Raw genomic sequence first — 16,635 nt, forward strand, 5'->3', positions numbered from 1 at the left:
TCTTTCGTTTTATTTATTTTCTCGTATCCTTGTTGCCGCAATCAATCGTGAACTTTGGTACAAAAGTGCAGCGTAGCATCGCAGATTTTCCACCGAAAGAAACGATCGTTGCGCGATAATCGAAGTAAAGTTCTCGCGATTTCTCCGGTTGTAAATGTATTCTCGACGGATTAAAGAACCGAATTACCGAGAGGAAAAAGACAAAAAATAAAAGAGAGAGAAAAGAGAAATAGAATTACGAGAAAGGCGAGGTCTGCGGAATACGAAGTAACTGATGTTTCCGCAAAAGCCACTTGAAGCAATTTCCGTTCGGGCTTCTTGAGCGGCGCGTTACTATTTCGAAGGGGAGAGTATCTTACCTAACTACAAGAGAACCAGGAGGGAAAAACAAGAAGAAAATGAAATACAGCTGCCTGTAGGCCTTACAGTCTAACTATGTCGAACTTAAGGCTATCGCAATCGCGGTGATTAAAAGATGCACCAGCCACGATTACTCCTTGGCTACCTGTTTGGTAACGTTGTCACGCGATTCTCCATTTTTTGTCAACCGTCATTCTCGCGGATAACAGCATCGGAGACTTGCGGATAAATTGTCCGACTTTCTGTTTTTTATTTTTCTATTTACCTCGCTTTTCGACTACCAAAGTGTTAGAAACTTGACTTCGACGAACATAACTTATACTTGGAAGTCCGAAAGATTAGCGATATAAGCGACGGAAGGCCGAAACCATCGGTTACAAAAATAATACTCGAAATATCTCGATTCACTTACGATGCCGAACAATTTCCTAACATCTAAGCTTTGGCCGCGACGCACTCGAATCGAAAGCGGGACCCTAATCGTAAAACACTTTCGTTTGAACCGCAAAATCCTCTAATTTCATGGAATACAGCTTTTCCGATCTCTCCGCGTGCTCAATCGTGTCCTTTCGAAAAATTGCTTCGATTTTTCTACGAACGTAAACTTACTGTGTATTAACTCGATCAAAGATCGAACGACACGGTTGATACATAACAGAGAGAACACAGCGTAGAACATTGAAATCTCGAAATCTTCTCCTACCACAATCGTTGTAGATTCTGGTCCATAGGCACCTGTTCCATGTAATTGACGTACTGCATCTGGTAGTTAGCCGGACCCAAGTAATTGGAGAATCCGTAATCGCTGCTGGAGACGTCCATCACCGGTCTTCCGTCGCTCACCATGATCTTACTCTCCGTGGAAATATTCTTCAAATCTGGAAATGGCGCCGCTTCGTTGCCACTCGCGTTCCCTTTCATTTGCCTGTGACAATCGTGCACCGTAGCTCGAGGATCCGTCGACAAATTATTTCGGAAATCCGAGCTAACGAGAACGTGTTGTCTGGCGGCTTGTATCTCTCCGTTCAAACTCGATTTTCCGGCGACATCGGCGCCGATTTCTGTTTTAAACTCGGGACTGATGTTCGTGTCCATCCTCATGTCGTTCGTCGATCTGAATTCGGGGCTCGGTCGAATTTCGTTCATTCGAAAGTCCGGTTGCATCGAAACGCCGAGCTCTGGCCTGATGTTGGACCAGTACGAAGGATTGTAGGATTCCTGGATGTTTGGTTTACCATCTCTGATCAATACCGGCACGTGGATCTTCTTCAGAGACTGGTTCTTCGCGTTCTGAGCTTGAAGTTTCTCCGCGTCCTCTAACCTCGCGCGTTTGTTCTTGTACCGTCGGTTCTGGAACCAGATCTTCACCTGGGTACTGGTCAGTTTCAGAGTTTGAGCCAGTAGTTCCCTTTCTGGGGCGCTTAGGTATCGTTGCTGCTTGAATCGCTGTTCCAGCTCGTACACTTGGTTCTGTAAGAAATCGGTGATAATCTTCGGTCGAGGTTAACGGAATTCGAATAGGGCTGGAAGAACGAACGAAACTGCATCTAGCAGGGGGATGTTTCAACGAAAATAGTCTTGCTGGGAAATTTAATTGTCTGAAGTGTTACATTGAAAAAATTATGCTTAAATTATTGTGTTAAAATTATCGGTAAAAATTATGTCCGTGATCGTTACTATTATTTCTTACGATACATAAACTTACTTGAGAAAATAGCACCCTCGGCTTCCTCTTTGTCCTCTTGCCGGACTGACTCTTTCGCAGCTCCGTCTTGCTCGATGTAACCACGTTACCTGTAAAACATTGTCGATACTGTATGGCTAGAAAATGGATCGAACGGATGATAAAACATCGGAGCATCGCGAAGCAAAGACAAAGCATCGGCCACGATATACACCGATCTTACGCACCGTCCTCTGTAACCGGTGGATCCTGGTACGGAGCAGCGATCTGATTCAACTGATGAACGTGACCCAAGTCAGGATAGTGAGGATAAGTCGGCATCGATTGTTCCTTGAACTTTTCCACGTCCCAGTTGTTGTCCGGCACGATATTATAACCGTAATATTCCTGAGGCACGTGTTGTTGTTGAAGCTGATGTTGATGGTGGACAGACGGGTAGCAATCCATGATTCCGAGCTGTTGATCCTCGCTGAGAATGTCGCGGACGCTGAACGGGGTTCCGGAGACCGAGGAAGGCAACATTCTAACGCATTCTCGAGCAATGTCGACGACTCTTGCAAATACTCGAACGACAAACTTCACTTTCCGATGCTTCGATCGTGAAAACAGTCACTTTTCGAACACATGCACGATCTGTACCAAAATCCCGTTTCGTCGTTGCTCGTCGACGACAAATTCTACGATTTCATCGTTGTCCTCCAAAAGAACGGTGCCACTCGAAGAACTCGCGCGATCTTCGTTTAGAAGAAGCCCGGTATTCAGCCATGAAACTCGCTAAAAAACGTTTTACGACATTCGGACGACGTGCTCGAACAACGATAATTCCCCAGCTTCCAACCACCGACTCTTCAACCGTCGTCCACTTCAACTAACGGTAATCTCCGATGACAACTCGAGCCAACTTTCTCGTCCGCCGTGCGGGGTTAATCGCGTTTGAAATGTCGCGAAAGGATATCGTTACGGGCAAGGGCTGTCGAACGAAACTATAAAGATTTCGGGCGACTCGTTGGAACCGTGGACACGCGCGAGCACCACCTTGAACGCCCGCGAATCGCCTTCTCGGGGGATGATGGCCACGGTCGAACGGTCAGGCCGGAGGGCAGACGCACAATGTGACTTGCTCTGACAGAGGGAGTCAAGTGTTGGTCTCTCCTCCGTGGTCCACACACAGGAACAGGAGGTGGGTGTGCGTGTGAGCGCGGCTGATTTTTACCAGCACACTCCCACCACGTCCGTGAGCCTCGTAGAGCAGCGCAAACATCGGTTCTACGGGGTGGTCGCGTCCTCCGATTGGAGATTTTAATTTGTCTCTGGGTCGATGAATAATTTGCAGGCAGTTTGCGATAATCGACGAAAGGCAAACTATTCGAGCGGGGATCCTTCCTCCTTGTTTTTTTTTTTTTTTTTTCATAACTGCATAATTCGGGGATGAAGTTTAGGGCGTACGAAATCGAGTTAATTGCTTTCCTCCCGTTCGTCTCGCTTTACTTTAGTGAGTTTCGATGTGCTTTTAATCGATTGTATACGGTAGTCTCCGATATTTCCAGCCCTTTTTCCTACTTGTTTAGGCGATGTTTCCATAGAATAGAGGCTTTAGGGGTGAGCTTCGATGGTTGATCGTTTCTTTTTTTATGCCCTTTTTACGAGATTCTCGAATGTCATTGGGAGCCGGCTATCTACGACTTCCTAAATACAGTTTCGGGGTTAAGTACGGTTACCGAGCTCGTGTTGTTGGCAAACGTTTATACAAAAGCATCTTGTACGACAAGCTATGGAGCGTCGGTGACGCGCGGTAACATCGAATTCCATGCAGCGTGTTTTCCCCGTCTGTACGCAAAGTATCGGAGCACAGAATCGGTCGGAGCTCGGTTGAGTGAAAAAAATTCGACTCATCCTCGCGTCGCATGATAATTACGAGGATCGGAAGTGCGGGGTCGATCAAGGAGATGGCAAATCGGTTTTTGCCGTGGGTCAGCCATAACGCGGCGACTAACGTTGGGGCGGAGGAGAAGACCGAAGGCCCGCCTATGCTCCAACAATCGAACCAATCCAGACATACCGTGAACGAGGCTTCTAAAACTGGCGATTAAATCTCGATTCGCGTGATTACCGCCTTCTACCGTCTCGCCAGTAATCCCCCTACCTCGCAACTCGAATCCATCGACCAAAAGTGCTGCATAAATCAGAAATTTATCGGTAATTAATCGCGTCTTTGAAAGACGTTTGGATCGAATCACAAATTTTTATTCATCCTCGAAAGTTTCGCTTCTATTTTTCTTCCTCTCCTTCTTTTTCTTCTTCTTCTTCTTCTTTTGCAGCTACGATATCTGTCAAATTTTTTAACGAACGAAACTCATCAGGGGTGACAAGTTATAGCGATCACGGGGTATCGATTTCGTGACGGGATCGCTGGTGGGCTTGGAACGGGCTTGGGACGGGTTCGAAACGGGCTTGGAAATGAAAACAAAACAATTCATTTTTCTTGGCCGATGCGACGGCAGGACGAGATCCTCGTGGTTCATCCCCGAGCCCGCGACATCGACGAGTCGAAAGTAACATACACCAGATGCGTCTTTCGGAACACACTGAACCCTTGACGCTTGAGGTCCTAAAGATTTGGAATTCGAAAAATTGGCCTGTTTAAGTCTCGATCGGTCTACCTGGTCCTTTGTGTAATTTCCGAAACAGCGCACCATCCAGTCTTGTATATTTTTTTCTTGCAAACCTCTCGCGCTTGTCGATGGATTTGAAAAACTTAATCGTACTCTTCGTTCCTATCGTCCAATATCCTACGGATCATCGACGATATTCTCGACAAAATTTCCGAGAAGTTTGCGTTTAAAATTCTTCGAAAGCAGATCTTTCGTTTCGACGCTGTCTCGTTACGGAGCTGCGGCACTCGTCGCTGATTCGCAACCGAAAAACAGTCACCGACGACGCTTTGCCAATTGACAATTTATATTCGCAATGCCTTCGTTTTCAACAAAATCGCCGACTGAGAAATTAATTACTCTGCGCGTTATGTTTCAAATTTTTCCTCTCATCGAGAAACCGCAAAATTCTCTACGATCCGTTATTCGAACGAGCAATTTTTTTTTATTTGGAAGACTTTTAGAGGAAGAATTTTACAACCAATTCTCGTTGAGAATTATAAGTAAATTATTCTGGCGTGCTACTATTTCGTGTTTAATAAACGTTTGATTCCAGTTGAATCTGATGCTTAAATCTAACGGGTAACGTCTTTTTAGCCTGCGGATCTGATCCGTCGTGTCGAGTAAACGCGCGATTCGACAGTGATGGAAAAAATCGTCGATCGAGAAACGTTCGTTGCCGAACACTCTGCGCTTACAACTCTCGCAAAACAGCTATTGAATATCAATGGTGTCTGGTTTAAGAGGCTCCGGAATTCGTTGTTAATTCGCGAACGAATAGCAACCACCGACAACCCTTGCCAACCGAGACGGCTGTTTATTATTCTACGCGTGGAAAGTACGCGGAATTACACGGAGACGGCGCGTGCGTGCATGCGTGCGTGAATGTGTGGCCGTGTGATGCATGGTAGGCGCCAAGAGATACCGAGGCGCCTTCTTAATTGTGGGAAAGCGGCGCCGGCGTCTGGAGAGCTTGCGTCGTGTGAAGCCACCGCGCCCCAAAGTCGCTCGATTTTTAAACAATTCTCCACAGACCGTGCACTTTTTCCCCGGAAAGATCTGGAAAATCTCGGCCATTTTTTTTTACTAAGCTCTCCAATCTTTGCCTACTCGACGCGACTACCTCAAATGCACCAGCTTCGTTCGCCCTTCTAACTTTCCAAGATCTCTCGGCGTGATATTTAAATATATATTTGAACGTACGATGTTCGAATATATCGCTAAAACGCGAAAATGAAGTTGCAACTTTGCGGGAATCGAGACTGAATGAAATCTGATACGGGTCGATCGGTTAGGTGTATTTACTTATAACGCGTATGTGCAGATTCTAATGAATTAAGTCTTGTTCGATCCGATGAAATTGACGTAAGATTGACGGCACAGTATAGGGTCTTTATTCATAATGTTATTCGTAATGTGTTCATTTGTAGTTCGTTTATGGTGGAATCGAAAGATCGCCGTCGAAAATTGAACGATCGCATCTATTCGAGTAAATAGCAGGCTCAGTGACATTCTTTCTTCGCAGCTTCTTTACCATTCGATAATGTCACGTTGCTTCGTATTACGAGAATTCTTTTTACTTTCCATGTCTCTTACGCGGTAAATGTCATCGCTGATCTTCTTACTGTATAAAATATACGATGTAGATCAACGATGAAACACGATGCTTCGAACTCGTCATCTCCGGTCTTTGATCTTTCGACGTTTATCTAGGAAAATAGCGAGTAATTAGCGATGGTGCTAGAAAACGGGAAACGATTTCCGCGCGCACGAGAAGACAAGTGGTTCCTTCCTCGCGCGGAATCGTGCTCGCGTAACGAGGCTTTGCGATCGTGAAGCTCTCTTCTCTGCTGCAATGTGGTGTCCAGTTGCAACACGGGCTGGCCGTGTTGGCCCGTACAAAAGGGTCCTTTGTGCCGTCGCCTCTCGTCTAAATAGCCGCATGCGGCCTCCACGATGGCCAACTATCCGTGTACGGTTTATAGAAAAATCCCGTAGCGCACGTTGCCGTATCGTCTAGCCTCCTGAATCGTGGGGGGTCGGATGCCGCCCATGAGGGCCCGTGTTTCCAGGATCTGCTCTTTCTCTTCCTTGTCCCTCCCTTACGTGACTAGCAATGAGACAACACCACCGGTAGACAAGTCCGACAGGTCGTTTCCACACCGGAAGAAGTGTTTTTATCGTCCATGTGTCTTGTATCAACGACCGTGAAAAGTTACGTATAATTACCGCGACACGGTCATCATTCGGCAATGAGAGTGATCGGAAGGTTTCTTCCTCTTCGTCCGTCTTGTTGTTCCCCTGTCAAGAATTGACAAAAGAATCACGATATATTCGTGGCCTATCTCGCGGCAAATCGAAAAACCGTCCCTCTTTTCATTGCAACGATCCAAGTGCATAGATGCGTATCGGATCAATCCTTTCTCTAATTCTCAACTGTTCCAACTCCATTAAAAAAAAAAAAAAAATGTAATTGACCATTCTGCGTATGTTCGATTGCTATAAAGAAGACAAATTTATAACAATACGAAGAAAATTCTACTTAGAAAGCGACAAATATCCGCAATTCCATTCGGTGATATCAAATCTTTCAAGCTTCGTACTTGGTTTTCTCAGTTTATAAATCAGTTGGTGAGTTAATATTCCTAGTACCAGATCATCTTTGTCTAGTAAAAATTTCAACAAGCGCGAGGTACAGAGAAATATTTATTTATTCGTTCGTCTAGCCACGATCGTCCAAATGAATTCTCGCGATCCATCGAATCCAAGTCTGTTAATTAATCAGGCGCCGTTTGACAAACGCCAAGAAATCAGGAAAACGGAGGCAAAGACCAACCGTTTGTCGGGAGAGAGGGTCACGTGCAGTCGCTCCATTGTGTCGAAAGAGTCCAGAGAGGGCATTTTTGAAGTTAGACGAGCTAGGAAGTTTTCTCACGAGCGAGCCAGACAATTGCGTGGATCTGGATGTCTAGACGGGCGCATCCCTCCTTTTATTTTCTGCGTTGCAACCGAAAACGCAGCCACGTTTGCCAGAAACTTCGCCTCGATGATACGGCTTGGCCACTCGTTCCTTCCTGCGCCTTTTCTTTTCCCTCTTTTTTCTGCGCCTTTTCTTTCTCTCGTTAAGCCTAGAAACTGCTCTTTCCAAGCCTGCAACAGATCGATCGACTCACGCTCCGTTAAATCCGTCGCAATCTTTCATTTCTATCTTATCGATCTTAGCCTCGATTTTTCCTGCGATTAATTCTTCGAAATAACTGGAATTTTACGAGGGTCGAAGGACGATCTGTCGATTACTAATTACGCGGGTAATAATTCGGTGGGTTAATTGCCGGTCGAGGCGAGACGCGTTACGCGTCGTTTATTTATAACCACGAATGTTGCTGGCATCGGTAGCGAACAACCGGGTAATTGGATAGCCGGCCGACGTCTTCTATTTGTTGTTCGATACTTAAATGCTAAGACAAGAGCGATCCACGTGCTCTGGTCAACGTCAGGACGCGAGATCGCCGTATTCTCGACGTCGGACACGCGGGAGCGATATTAACGCCATTGTTCCTTTCCAGCAACGGATCGTGCGATTTCTACTCTGAAAAATAAAGCGTCCTGTCTTTTCTACACAGATATTTTACATGTTTTACGTATAATTTGTATAATTTTTACGTAAGTTTATTTTACACAAGCCGATATGAATTAACGAAAGTTTTTCCGAAGCTACGTCCCAGCGGAAGATGGATAGAACCGAGAGCGCTGTCTTGTCTCTGCTTTCGTGAAAAAATCTGTAAACTTTTAAGTGGAAGGACGGAACGTCAAAGTGCCGTTAATAAACTTTACGTCAAATTAAGACACGTTCTGACTGTTTCTTTCCGTAAGGAAAAAAGAAGCAGGGAAGCGTGTCTATGGTGCCACTTGAGGATATCTCCGATCCCTGGATTACCTTACTGGAACTTCGTGTCAACAAACTCCGATCCTTTTTAGCGTCAACTTTCATTGGTCCCTTAAAGTGGTTCGAATGCTTCGGATACTCGGGATTATCCGGATAATACGATCCAGATAGAAATCTTTCGCATTTGCCATCATTCCTTTCGGATCCATTTGGTTAAAATTGGTTTAAAGTTGGTTACATCGAATAAAGTATTAAAAATATGATGCGAATTATATCGGATGTTAAGCGGAGATTGATCGCGTTAGTCAATTTTATTTTTTAAGTTTCGGGAAGGTTTTGTACGCATGTATATGGTAGTTGTTTTTACATACGTTTACATTTCGTCATTCCGTGAGTACACTTTGCTCGAGCAGTAACTTATCGGTTGAAATCGTCAGTTACGCGTGGTCAGTCGTTCGTCGACTTATCTACCGAGGATACTCGATCGCCTTTTACGTTTTCCAAAGTCAACGTTGCGAACGGAACAGAGAAACCTATTTTACCGACGTCAATACGTGTTTCAAACGATATCCCTCATCGGTCGTTCTCTCGATAGCGTTCGCCGTTGTTTGACCAGATGGCGACATCCTCTTTCTTCCAACGACTCTTCAACCCCCTAAATGATCAGAACTAACAAACCTTACGATATCCCGATTTGTGTCCCCCGACGATTAAACCGTTATTGTAACTATCAAATTGGACAGAGTCCTTAACGAGACAATTGGCGCACCTTATAAAGTTTTAAAAGTTATTCTTATATTCTTGCAGCCGTTTTACCAACTTCCCAAAGAAGAGAATATCGAATGCAAAGAAAAAGAAACCATGTAACTCGTAATGCATCGCAATCGTACGCGGTAACCCGAAATGATATCCGTCGGTGATCGGTAAATCTCGGGGACAGAATGTCTCGTAAATAAAACTGGGGTGGGAGGAAGGAGTGAGAGATGCGGAGAAATTCAATAAGCAGGATTATCGTTGAAGAAAAACGATCGGCCCACGGGTCGACAGGGCGAGATCGTTAACGAGGGAAAACGTTGGCGGCGATATCTCAATCGGTTATCGGACGTTAATGAATTTCGAGCAGCGGCCACGAATCGGTGTATTACGAAATTAGCCGGGACCTTTGGACCGTTCCAGAGGCTGACCGGCCTAGAAAAAGTCGGACCCGCGTTTCCAAGCGTCATAAATCACGAAAAATAAGGCCAGAAGGGGCGAGCTGGGAGCAGGGCAAAAAATCGAGACGCTGCTGTAGAGAATAGGAGATTAACATTCTTTTCTGTTCTACCTTTCTGTCATCAGGGGAGATTGCGAGCGTCCCCGAGCGTGCACCGAGAATCATTAAGGGATCCTCCGTAATTTGCGAAGGTGTCTCGTGTGCGTGGACGGTGATCAACGCGCGTTTCAGAATAAATCAACACCGACTGCGTTTTCTGATGAACGTGCGCGGCCAGCGAAACGCGTCGGCATCTCTAGCGTCTCGTTTACCGGTTAAGGTGATTCGAGGCTTCTGGGTAATTTGCGCAGGGTGATCGAGCTCTAGCGATGCCGATTAATAAGCGTCCTCGTAGCTCGTGGCAATATCGTACCAACTTCTTCGACGCTTACACGCGAAACTAAGTTGGCAAACTACGGACAGGCTTTATTTCCAAGTCCCCTCATTTTCTCAACTTAATTAATTTGCCTCTTGGCGTTCGACCTACGTTACGATAAAAGGCCACGATAGTCCTATAGATTTGCAAATTCTTTTGCTTGAAAATTATATATATAGTTATATATCGAGTCGATGTAAGGGGTGAACAAGGATCGATCGATATCTCGTCTATACGCAAAATTATTATTTGTCAAGGATATCTGTTTACGATGGCAACACCGAATTTCACGATTCTTTGCTCGTTGCATCGAAGAGTGCTTCGGTAATTCTCGTGGCCGCAAGTCGAAGAATCGGAACGAATTCTCTTACAGGGTAGCGTGTATCGATCGACGCGACGCGACGGTCGAACGAATCCTCGAAAATATCGTGTAGTCGAATTCCTCGCGTACAAGACAAGCTCCTCTGTCGGGATCGTCGTTATCTTGATATCTCAGCTGGTAGCTTGGGTGATGGTTTTTGTTTTGGACAGCGCGTCGTGTGCACCAGGGGGTAGGCCCAGGGTGGTCCAATTTGTCTGCCGGTTCGATATTGTTACGAGCTCATCTTTAATAATGCAGCCTCGAACTGGCATCGTTTCTCGACGTTTTTACATAGGCAAACTCGCTTTGTCGGCATCCAAAACTCACTGTCCGCATCCGGATACGATAAAATTGTCCCCGTTTATCGATTAGCTCGAATCTTATCGCGTTGACCAGAGAACTTTGAAAACGTTAAATCCTTTTTTAATAATGCAACGCTCGCGTCGTTCCAGTTTGTTTGGCAACAGTTATGCCATGCTTATCTCGAACGTACTTCCTGTATTAATTTTCCAATTTATCTATCTGCTCTTATCGGTCGAAACTACAAACTATGCGACGATAATCGCGAGTTAACTAATTCTCTAATCAATGTTTCCCAATTAATTATCAACGGGACAAATAAAATGCTGGCAATTACATGGATATCGGCGTCGAACAGCGACAACGATCGATCGGTCGATAGATTCGATCGATAGATCGATAGATCGTTGATGTGTAATTCGATTTCTTTCCGCGTTGCTTGCACCGTGCTGACTACGTTAAATATTACTAGGAGCGGTGGCCGAGCGGCAAGGAAATCGATCTATGATTAATCGCGGCAGAACTCGTTTTCGTTCGCGCTCGTAATCTGGAAATCGCTGTTGGCTCGTTCGAAATCGTTTTTGTGGCCTTGCGCCTCGGTCACGTTACTATGTAATTAACGTCTACCGAGGCGTAAGATTTGATTCGCATCATTTCGCGGTTTTCTTGCCGTACGGCTTACAAGCGTTTCCTTCAACGCTCGCCTTCTCTATTCCTATTAGATAGTTAATTAAGTTTCCGTCTCATCGGCCGGAAATTAACAAGATCGTTGTTCTTCGTGGCGTTCGATCGCGCTAGTCGACACGCTCGAAGAGAAAGCTGGGCTAGTTTGCTTAAAACTATTGCGATAGATTGGTTGATTTCTGCGAGGTTGCACGGTCAATTCGTTGCGACGATCAATGGATTTTAGGAAGAGTACTTATCCGAGTGTCGTTTATGGTATGTGTTTTTTTTTTGTGGTAGATGTTGATTTTAATTTGTACAGCTGCAATTAATAAATGGAACACTTTTCTCGGAATAAGGACGCGATCAAAAGGGTATCTAACATCGAGTCGATTACGGTCGACGGTCGGAAGCTGCGATAGTTCAGAGCAGCTATTCATACGTACGGAAATAACGTTGCTTTGGCAACAGCTTCTAAATTCATTCGATCGCGATAACTCGGCGCGCGTTGCACAACGAAATCACCAGCGTGACAAAGAGGTTCCTTTGGTTTCTTACCCCGACGACGGTTGAAATAGCGCGTATCGAGTTCAAATTATCTGTCCAACTTGTAACGTACTAAACACGAATATAATGAAACCTGTCTGTTCTTCCTCCACGTCCGATCGGATACAAATTCTTAATAAACGCATGCTCGAGACCAAAGCGATATAAACGCTTTAGAAACTGCCGAAGAGTTCTCGTTGGTCGATAATACGCGACGATGAAACTAATCTGGCTGTAACGACGAAACAATCGTCGGACGCGATTCGACGGAGGTGCGAGGGAAACGATGACGGCCGCATAGAAGGAGGATCGAGATTACGCAAACGCGGATAACAGAGGGCAGAAAAGGGGGGTTAGCGTCGTAGGGTGGGTGGCGAGAGCGTGGAGGTTCAAGTTTGTGGCTCGTTTGTACGCGATAACGGCTTATCTAAATAGTTTAGACATGAATTACACAAGCGGGAGTAACATTTATGTTTCATCATGGCAAGAGCCGACGGGACCGTGACGCTCCATATCTGTTCGCCGACGTCGCTGCCAACCGAACGGTTCCTTTTTTTCCTCCGTACCCTCCGCTCCCCTTCCCGCGTCCCCGGTCCGCCGTTCCTTTTCTTTTTCCCCCGTTTCCTCGCTCTTTATTTTTTTACCGTTTCGACCGAACGTTACAAATTGCTTATCGTCTCGGCGTTGGCAGCACGTTGGGTCGTCTTATCGCGACGTTTGACCCCGTCGTTCGGTCGTAGACGTGATTTCAAGCCAGACTTCTCGACGATTCAACGGCGAGGCACGACCGATATCGGAAATTGAGCTGAAATTAATTCTTCTAGCTTGCTTTTTCCTCTTGTTTTTCTACGCTTGGAACGAGGCTGAGACGAGTGGGAGGTTGCGCAGTCGATGAGGTTTGAAATTGTTCGTGGAAAGCTGTGAACGATAGGTTCTACCCTAGATAGAAGGTTACCGTGGTAAGAGATTTTTTTGGGAACAGATACGCTGTAACACGCAAGCCACGCTGCGAGTGTTTTCCCGACGATCGAAAAGGAATTTACTTCGTAAGAAAAATTATTCGTGTCGCAACACGTTGAAAGACGGTGAAAATGGTAGAAGGCACGAGCTACACCGCGTCTCGCTACTATCGCCAAGGTGACCATCCCCGTGCAATATGGACGTGGCAGAGATCCGTGGCGCAGATAGAGCTCATGAACAAGGTATAAAGAAAGCGAGGAAAGAAAGCGGGTTTTACTAATGGGCGGCCGGGCCAGGGTGTAGCCGAGCGTCCCGTGAGCGTGAGCGGCACGTGAAAACATCTCCATTCCACGGGTCACGGGGCCCGGCCCCTATGTGGAATTCATAAGAGAATAATGTCGGCCCCTTGAAAATTAATTTAATTTGTACTAGAAACCGGCCAGAAGAAACACGGTTCACGAACGAACGGACGAAAGAGGTAGAAATGCGTCGAAAGAAGAAAAAAGAGAATAGAAAAGGAGAGAGAGAGGGTGAGGAGGGAGCGAGGAGAGGGTCGGGGAGAATAAGGAGGTGGATGAAGGAGAATAGACGGCGTTCTTCTTGGAGGGCGCAGGTTAGGGCAGCGTGCACCAGTGGAGGGGGTAAGATGGACCCCTGCTGGGTAATATATAGCGGGCCAGTTGGCTCGAAAGGCGCTGCTCTGTCTCCGCGGCGGACTCCTTAGCGGGGCACTGAAACTTTACCTCCCATAATTGATACGAATGTCTTTTCAAGCCGCGCTCGAACATCGCACGGCCATTTAGTCGAGCTCTCCGCTTCGACTCACGGTCAGCTCCGCATCGTCCCGTCTTTCTCTCTTCCGCTCGTTTCGTCCGTCCGTCTGCGCCGTGGCACAGAGACGATCTGCCATGTCAATTATCAGCGCGCGCGGCCTTCTTCACGGCCCAGGCCGACACTCGCCACTTGACCCTTGCCGGATAATTATTGCCGCCGACGCGAATCTTTCACCGTGTCCGCCTTTCCCGTTTGACGCTTGGTGGGGGGGGACAGCCACGAACGTTTCGAAAACCTCCACGTCTGTTACGCTGACGATGACGCAATTGGAAAGATCGTCTTCCGAGGTGCTTCACCGAGGTACAGCCCGATCGGGCAGAAGTAAAGCTTCTGGAAGGAGTCGGAGCGAAAGAGCGGGCGAGCGACTTGTAAGATACGTTCGATCTTTGATCGATCGACCCTAACGGCAGATTTCTGTGGTGCAGATACGTCGAAGCATCTTACGCGAAGATACTACGTAACGTCATGGAGTAGCAGGTCATAATCAATTTGAATCTACGCGTTGGAAACTTTACTTTTGCTTGATCGAGTAACTGGTGGAAACTCGAAGGATCGTTGTTTCGATCGTATCGTATATTCTTTACATAATGGTTGATTGGAAACGGCGCTTCACGATCATTTATCGCAAATTATGAGAAATCTTGGTCGGATCGTTTGTTCGTATTTCGCGTTTATAGCTTATATTTGCACGGAATACTTTTAAACGTACCGCGATGGCGTTGGTCGCAGCGCCCTGCATTCACGCAGATAGCGTTAATCGCAACGCGTGAAATTCAAGGAGATTCCACGAGTCGGGAGGGCGATCGAAGGTTCTCGATAGATACGGGCAGAGGCTCGCTCGTGGCACGGAGAGGGCAACGCCGGCCCGTGTGCACTCGCAGAAGAATTAATTAGTCGATCTCGCGCGTTGGTGGGCCCGAAATCTTTGTTCCCGTACGGTCTCGTCCTAACAGCATCGGTAGAACGAGCCTTGGGTAATTAGTAGGTACCTACCGATCACCATCTGCAAGGTGAACGAGCATTACCATGCTTAATGAGTGGTGCGCGAGGCACCCGTAAACCTCCTTGGCCGGTGTGCGAGGGCATTTCACCTCGGCCGTGTTTCTATCTCTACTCGATCGGGGACGCGGTTGGGTCGCGCGAAAATTCCACCTTTCTACTTCCCATAAAACGCTCGCACGCTAGCGTGTCATGTTTTGCTTGTTCGTGGCGAATCTTCGATTAATCTGATTTTCGATCGTTGAGAACGTCTCGCCCGATATTACCAGAGCGATGGTCAAAGCGAACGGTGAATGGTAGAATCTTCGTCTTTCGCTAAATAATATATTTCTTTCGAGTAATTAACCTGTTCATCGTAGGAAATTTATTCTTCGCTCACGATCGGATTGTTCGCCTTCGGCGCCTAATAATTTCTTTGCTTCGAAACCCTAGAAACAAGTTGCTGAGTATTTACGTTTGCAGGAATCGAGCCAATCTAAGAAGCTAATCCGACTTTATTAACCTATAATTCCAGGTCGATAGAAGTTTCTGTTTAATAAATGATTCAATTAACAGGTTAATTGCTCATAAACGACAGCACGTAGTTTTTGGATAGCGTTGAACTTTGAAATATAGCGGTATTCTTGTATCGTTTGTAGTTAACAAAGTTTCTTACGTTCTTAACTCCTCGAGCGTCACGGTTCATCGCTGAATGCGTACTCTACGATCGCACGAATCTTCCGCCATCAGCGTATATGATGCACGTTGTAACAACTAAGTGGACTACGACTAACCGGAGGATCGAGATTATTATTGAACGGGAGAAGATTAGTTCGGACGAGCAGGTTAATAAGAGATGAGACTGTTCGAGATTTCAACGCGGCACAATCTCGTCCGTCAACGTGTCCAAGGCAAAAACATCGAGATACGCAAGAAATTTTCATAATCCGATTATAGACTGCCGTGGACTGACTTTGGACTCGACGTACGTATACGGCGTAACCGCTGCTTGAGGGGTTAGAAACTCGCAAGAACCGAACCCAAAAGCTTTGCGAAAGATCTCGAAACTCGAACGCAACCCCGAAATTTCCACTTTGCTCCTCGATTTCCATCACCGTCGTTATTCCCTCGATCGTTATCGATCTCGTAGCGATTCTTCGAAGAAGCTGCGAATAAAAGGATGGAAGGGGCGGGGTCTGTTCATGTATTCAAGAAGGGATAGAGAAGGAGAGGTAGACACGGCGCGTATAACTACCACCAAAGTCAGAACCCCGGCGAGATTACGATCTAAGTATCCCCAGAAACAAATGCCGAATGCAGCTCGCCCATTGCCGGGCCCTTTGTCGGCTCCGCGACCGGTGCCCTGTTCAGGGCACCAACACCTGCACGGGGCCCACGATCTCGTCGCGGAGCCACGCTCTCGGAAACGAGCCGTGTGCGTCGCCTGTCATACAGGCCCGTTATTGATTGCCGAATGCGAGAAACCGGCGCAAACCGCGCGCGTTTGCGTCCTCCTCGCCTTCGACACTCTTACTCTTCTTCCCTCTTCTTGGAACTTTTGCTTCTCGAACGATAGCGCGTCTGCCTCTTTTGATTTTTCTACCGGTTGTCGGCGAAATCGTGGGGAGTGTCGCGTGGAACAAGACGTCTGAATCGAGGCGCGGTAGAGATTGGGGTGTCGATCAGCCGGCGAAACATTGACGGACTCTTGTAACATTTTCTCTAGACTGTGAATGTTTACGCGTTTATTTATGAGAAATTTCGTGCGCGTAATATTCAGAGCT

At 46.6% G+C, this 16,635-nt stretch overlaps 1 protein-coding gene across 1 annotated transcript in view; it reads right to left on the reverse strand.

Annotated features, from left to right (window-relative positions):
• The window catches only part of LOC100648043 (homeobox protein Nkx-2.5-like), a 177,172-nt gene continuing 160,537 nt past the window's right edge, over positions 1-16,635 (reverse strand). The window contains exons 4-6 of the mRNA XM_003392856.4: positions 2,272-16,633; positions 2,066-2,154; positions 1-1,830 (exon numbers count right to left, since the gene is read on the reverse strand). Coding sequence (XP_003392904.1) covers positions 1,060-1,830; positions 2,066-2,154; positions 2,272-2,566 — 1,155 coding nt within the window. The 5' untranslated portion in view covers positions 2,567-16,633 and the 3' untranslated portion in view covers positions 1-1,059. The remainder of the gene's footprint in view (positions 1,831-2,065; positions 2,155-2,271; positions 16,634-16,635) is intronic.

Source organism: Bombus terrestris, chromosome 1 (assembly GCF_910591885.1).
Source record: "Bombus terrestris chromosome 1, iyBomTerr1.2, whole genome shotgun sequence".
Lineage (NCBI taxonomy): Eukaryota > Metazoa > Arthropoda > Insecta > Hymenoptera > Apidae > Bombus > Bombus terrestris.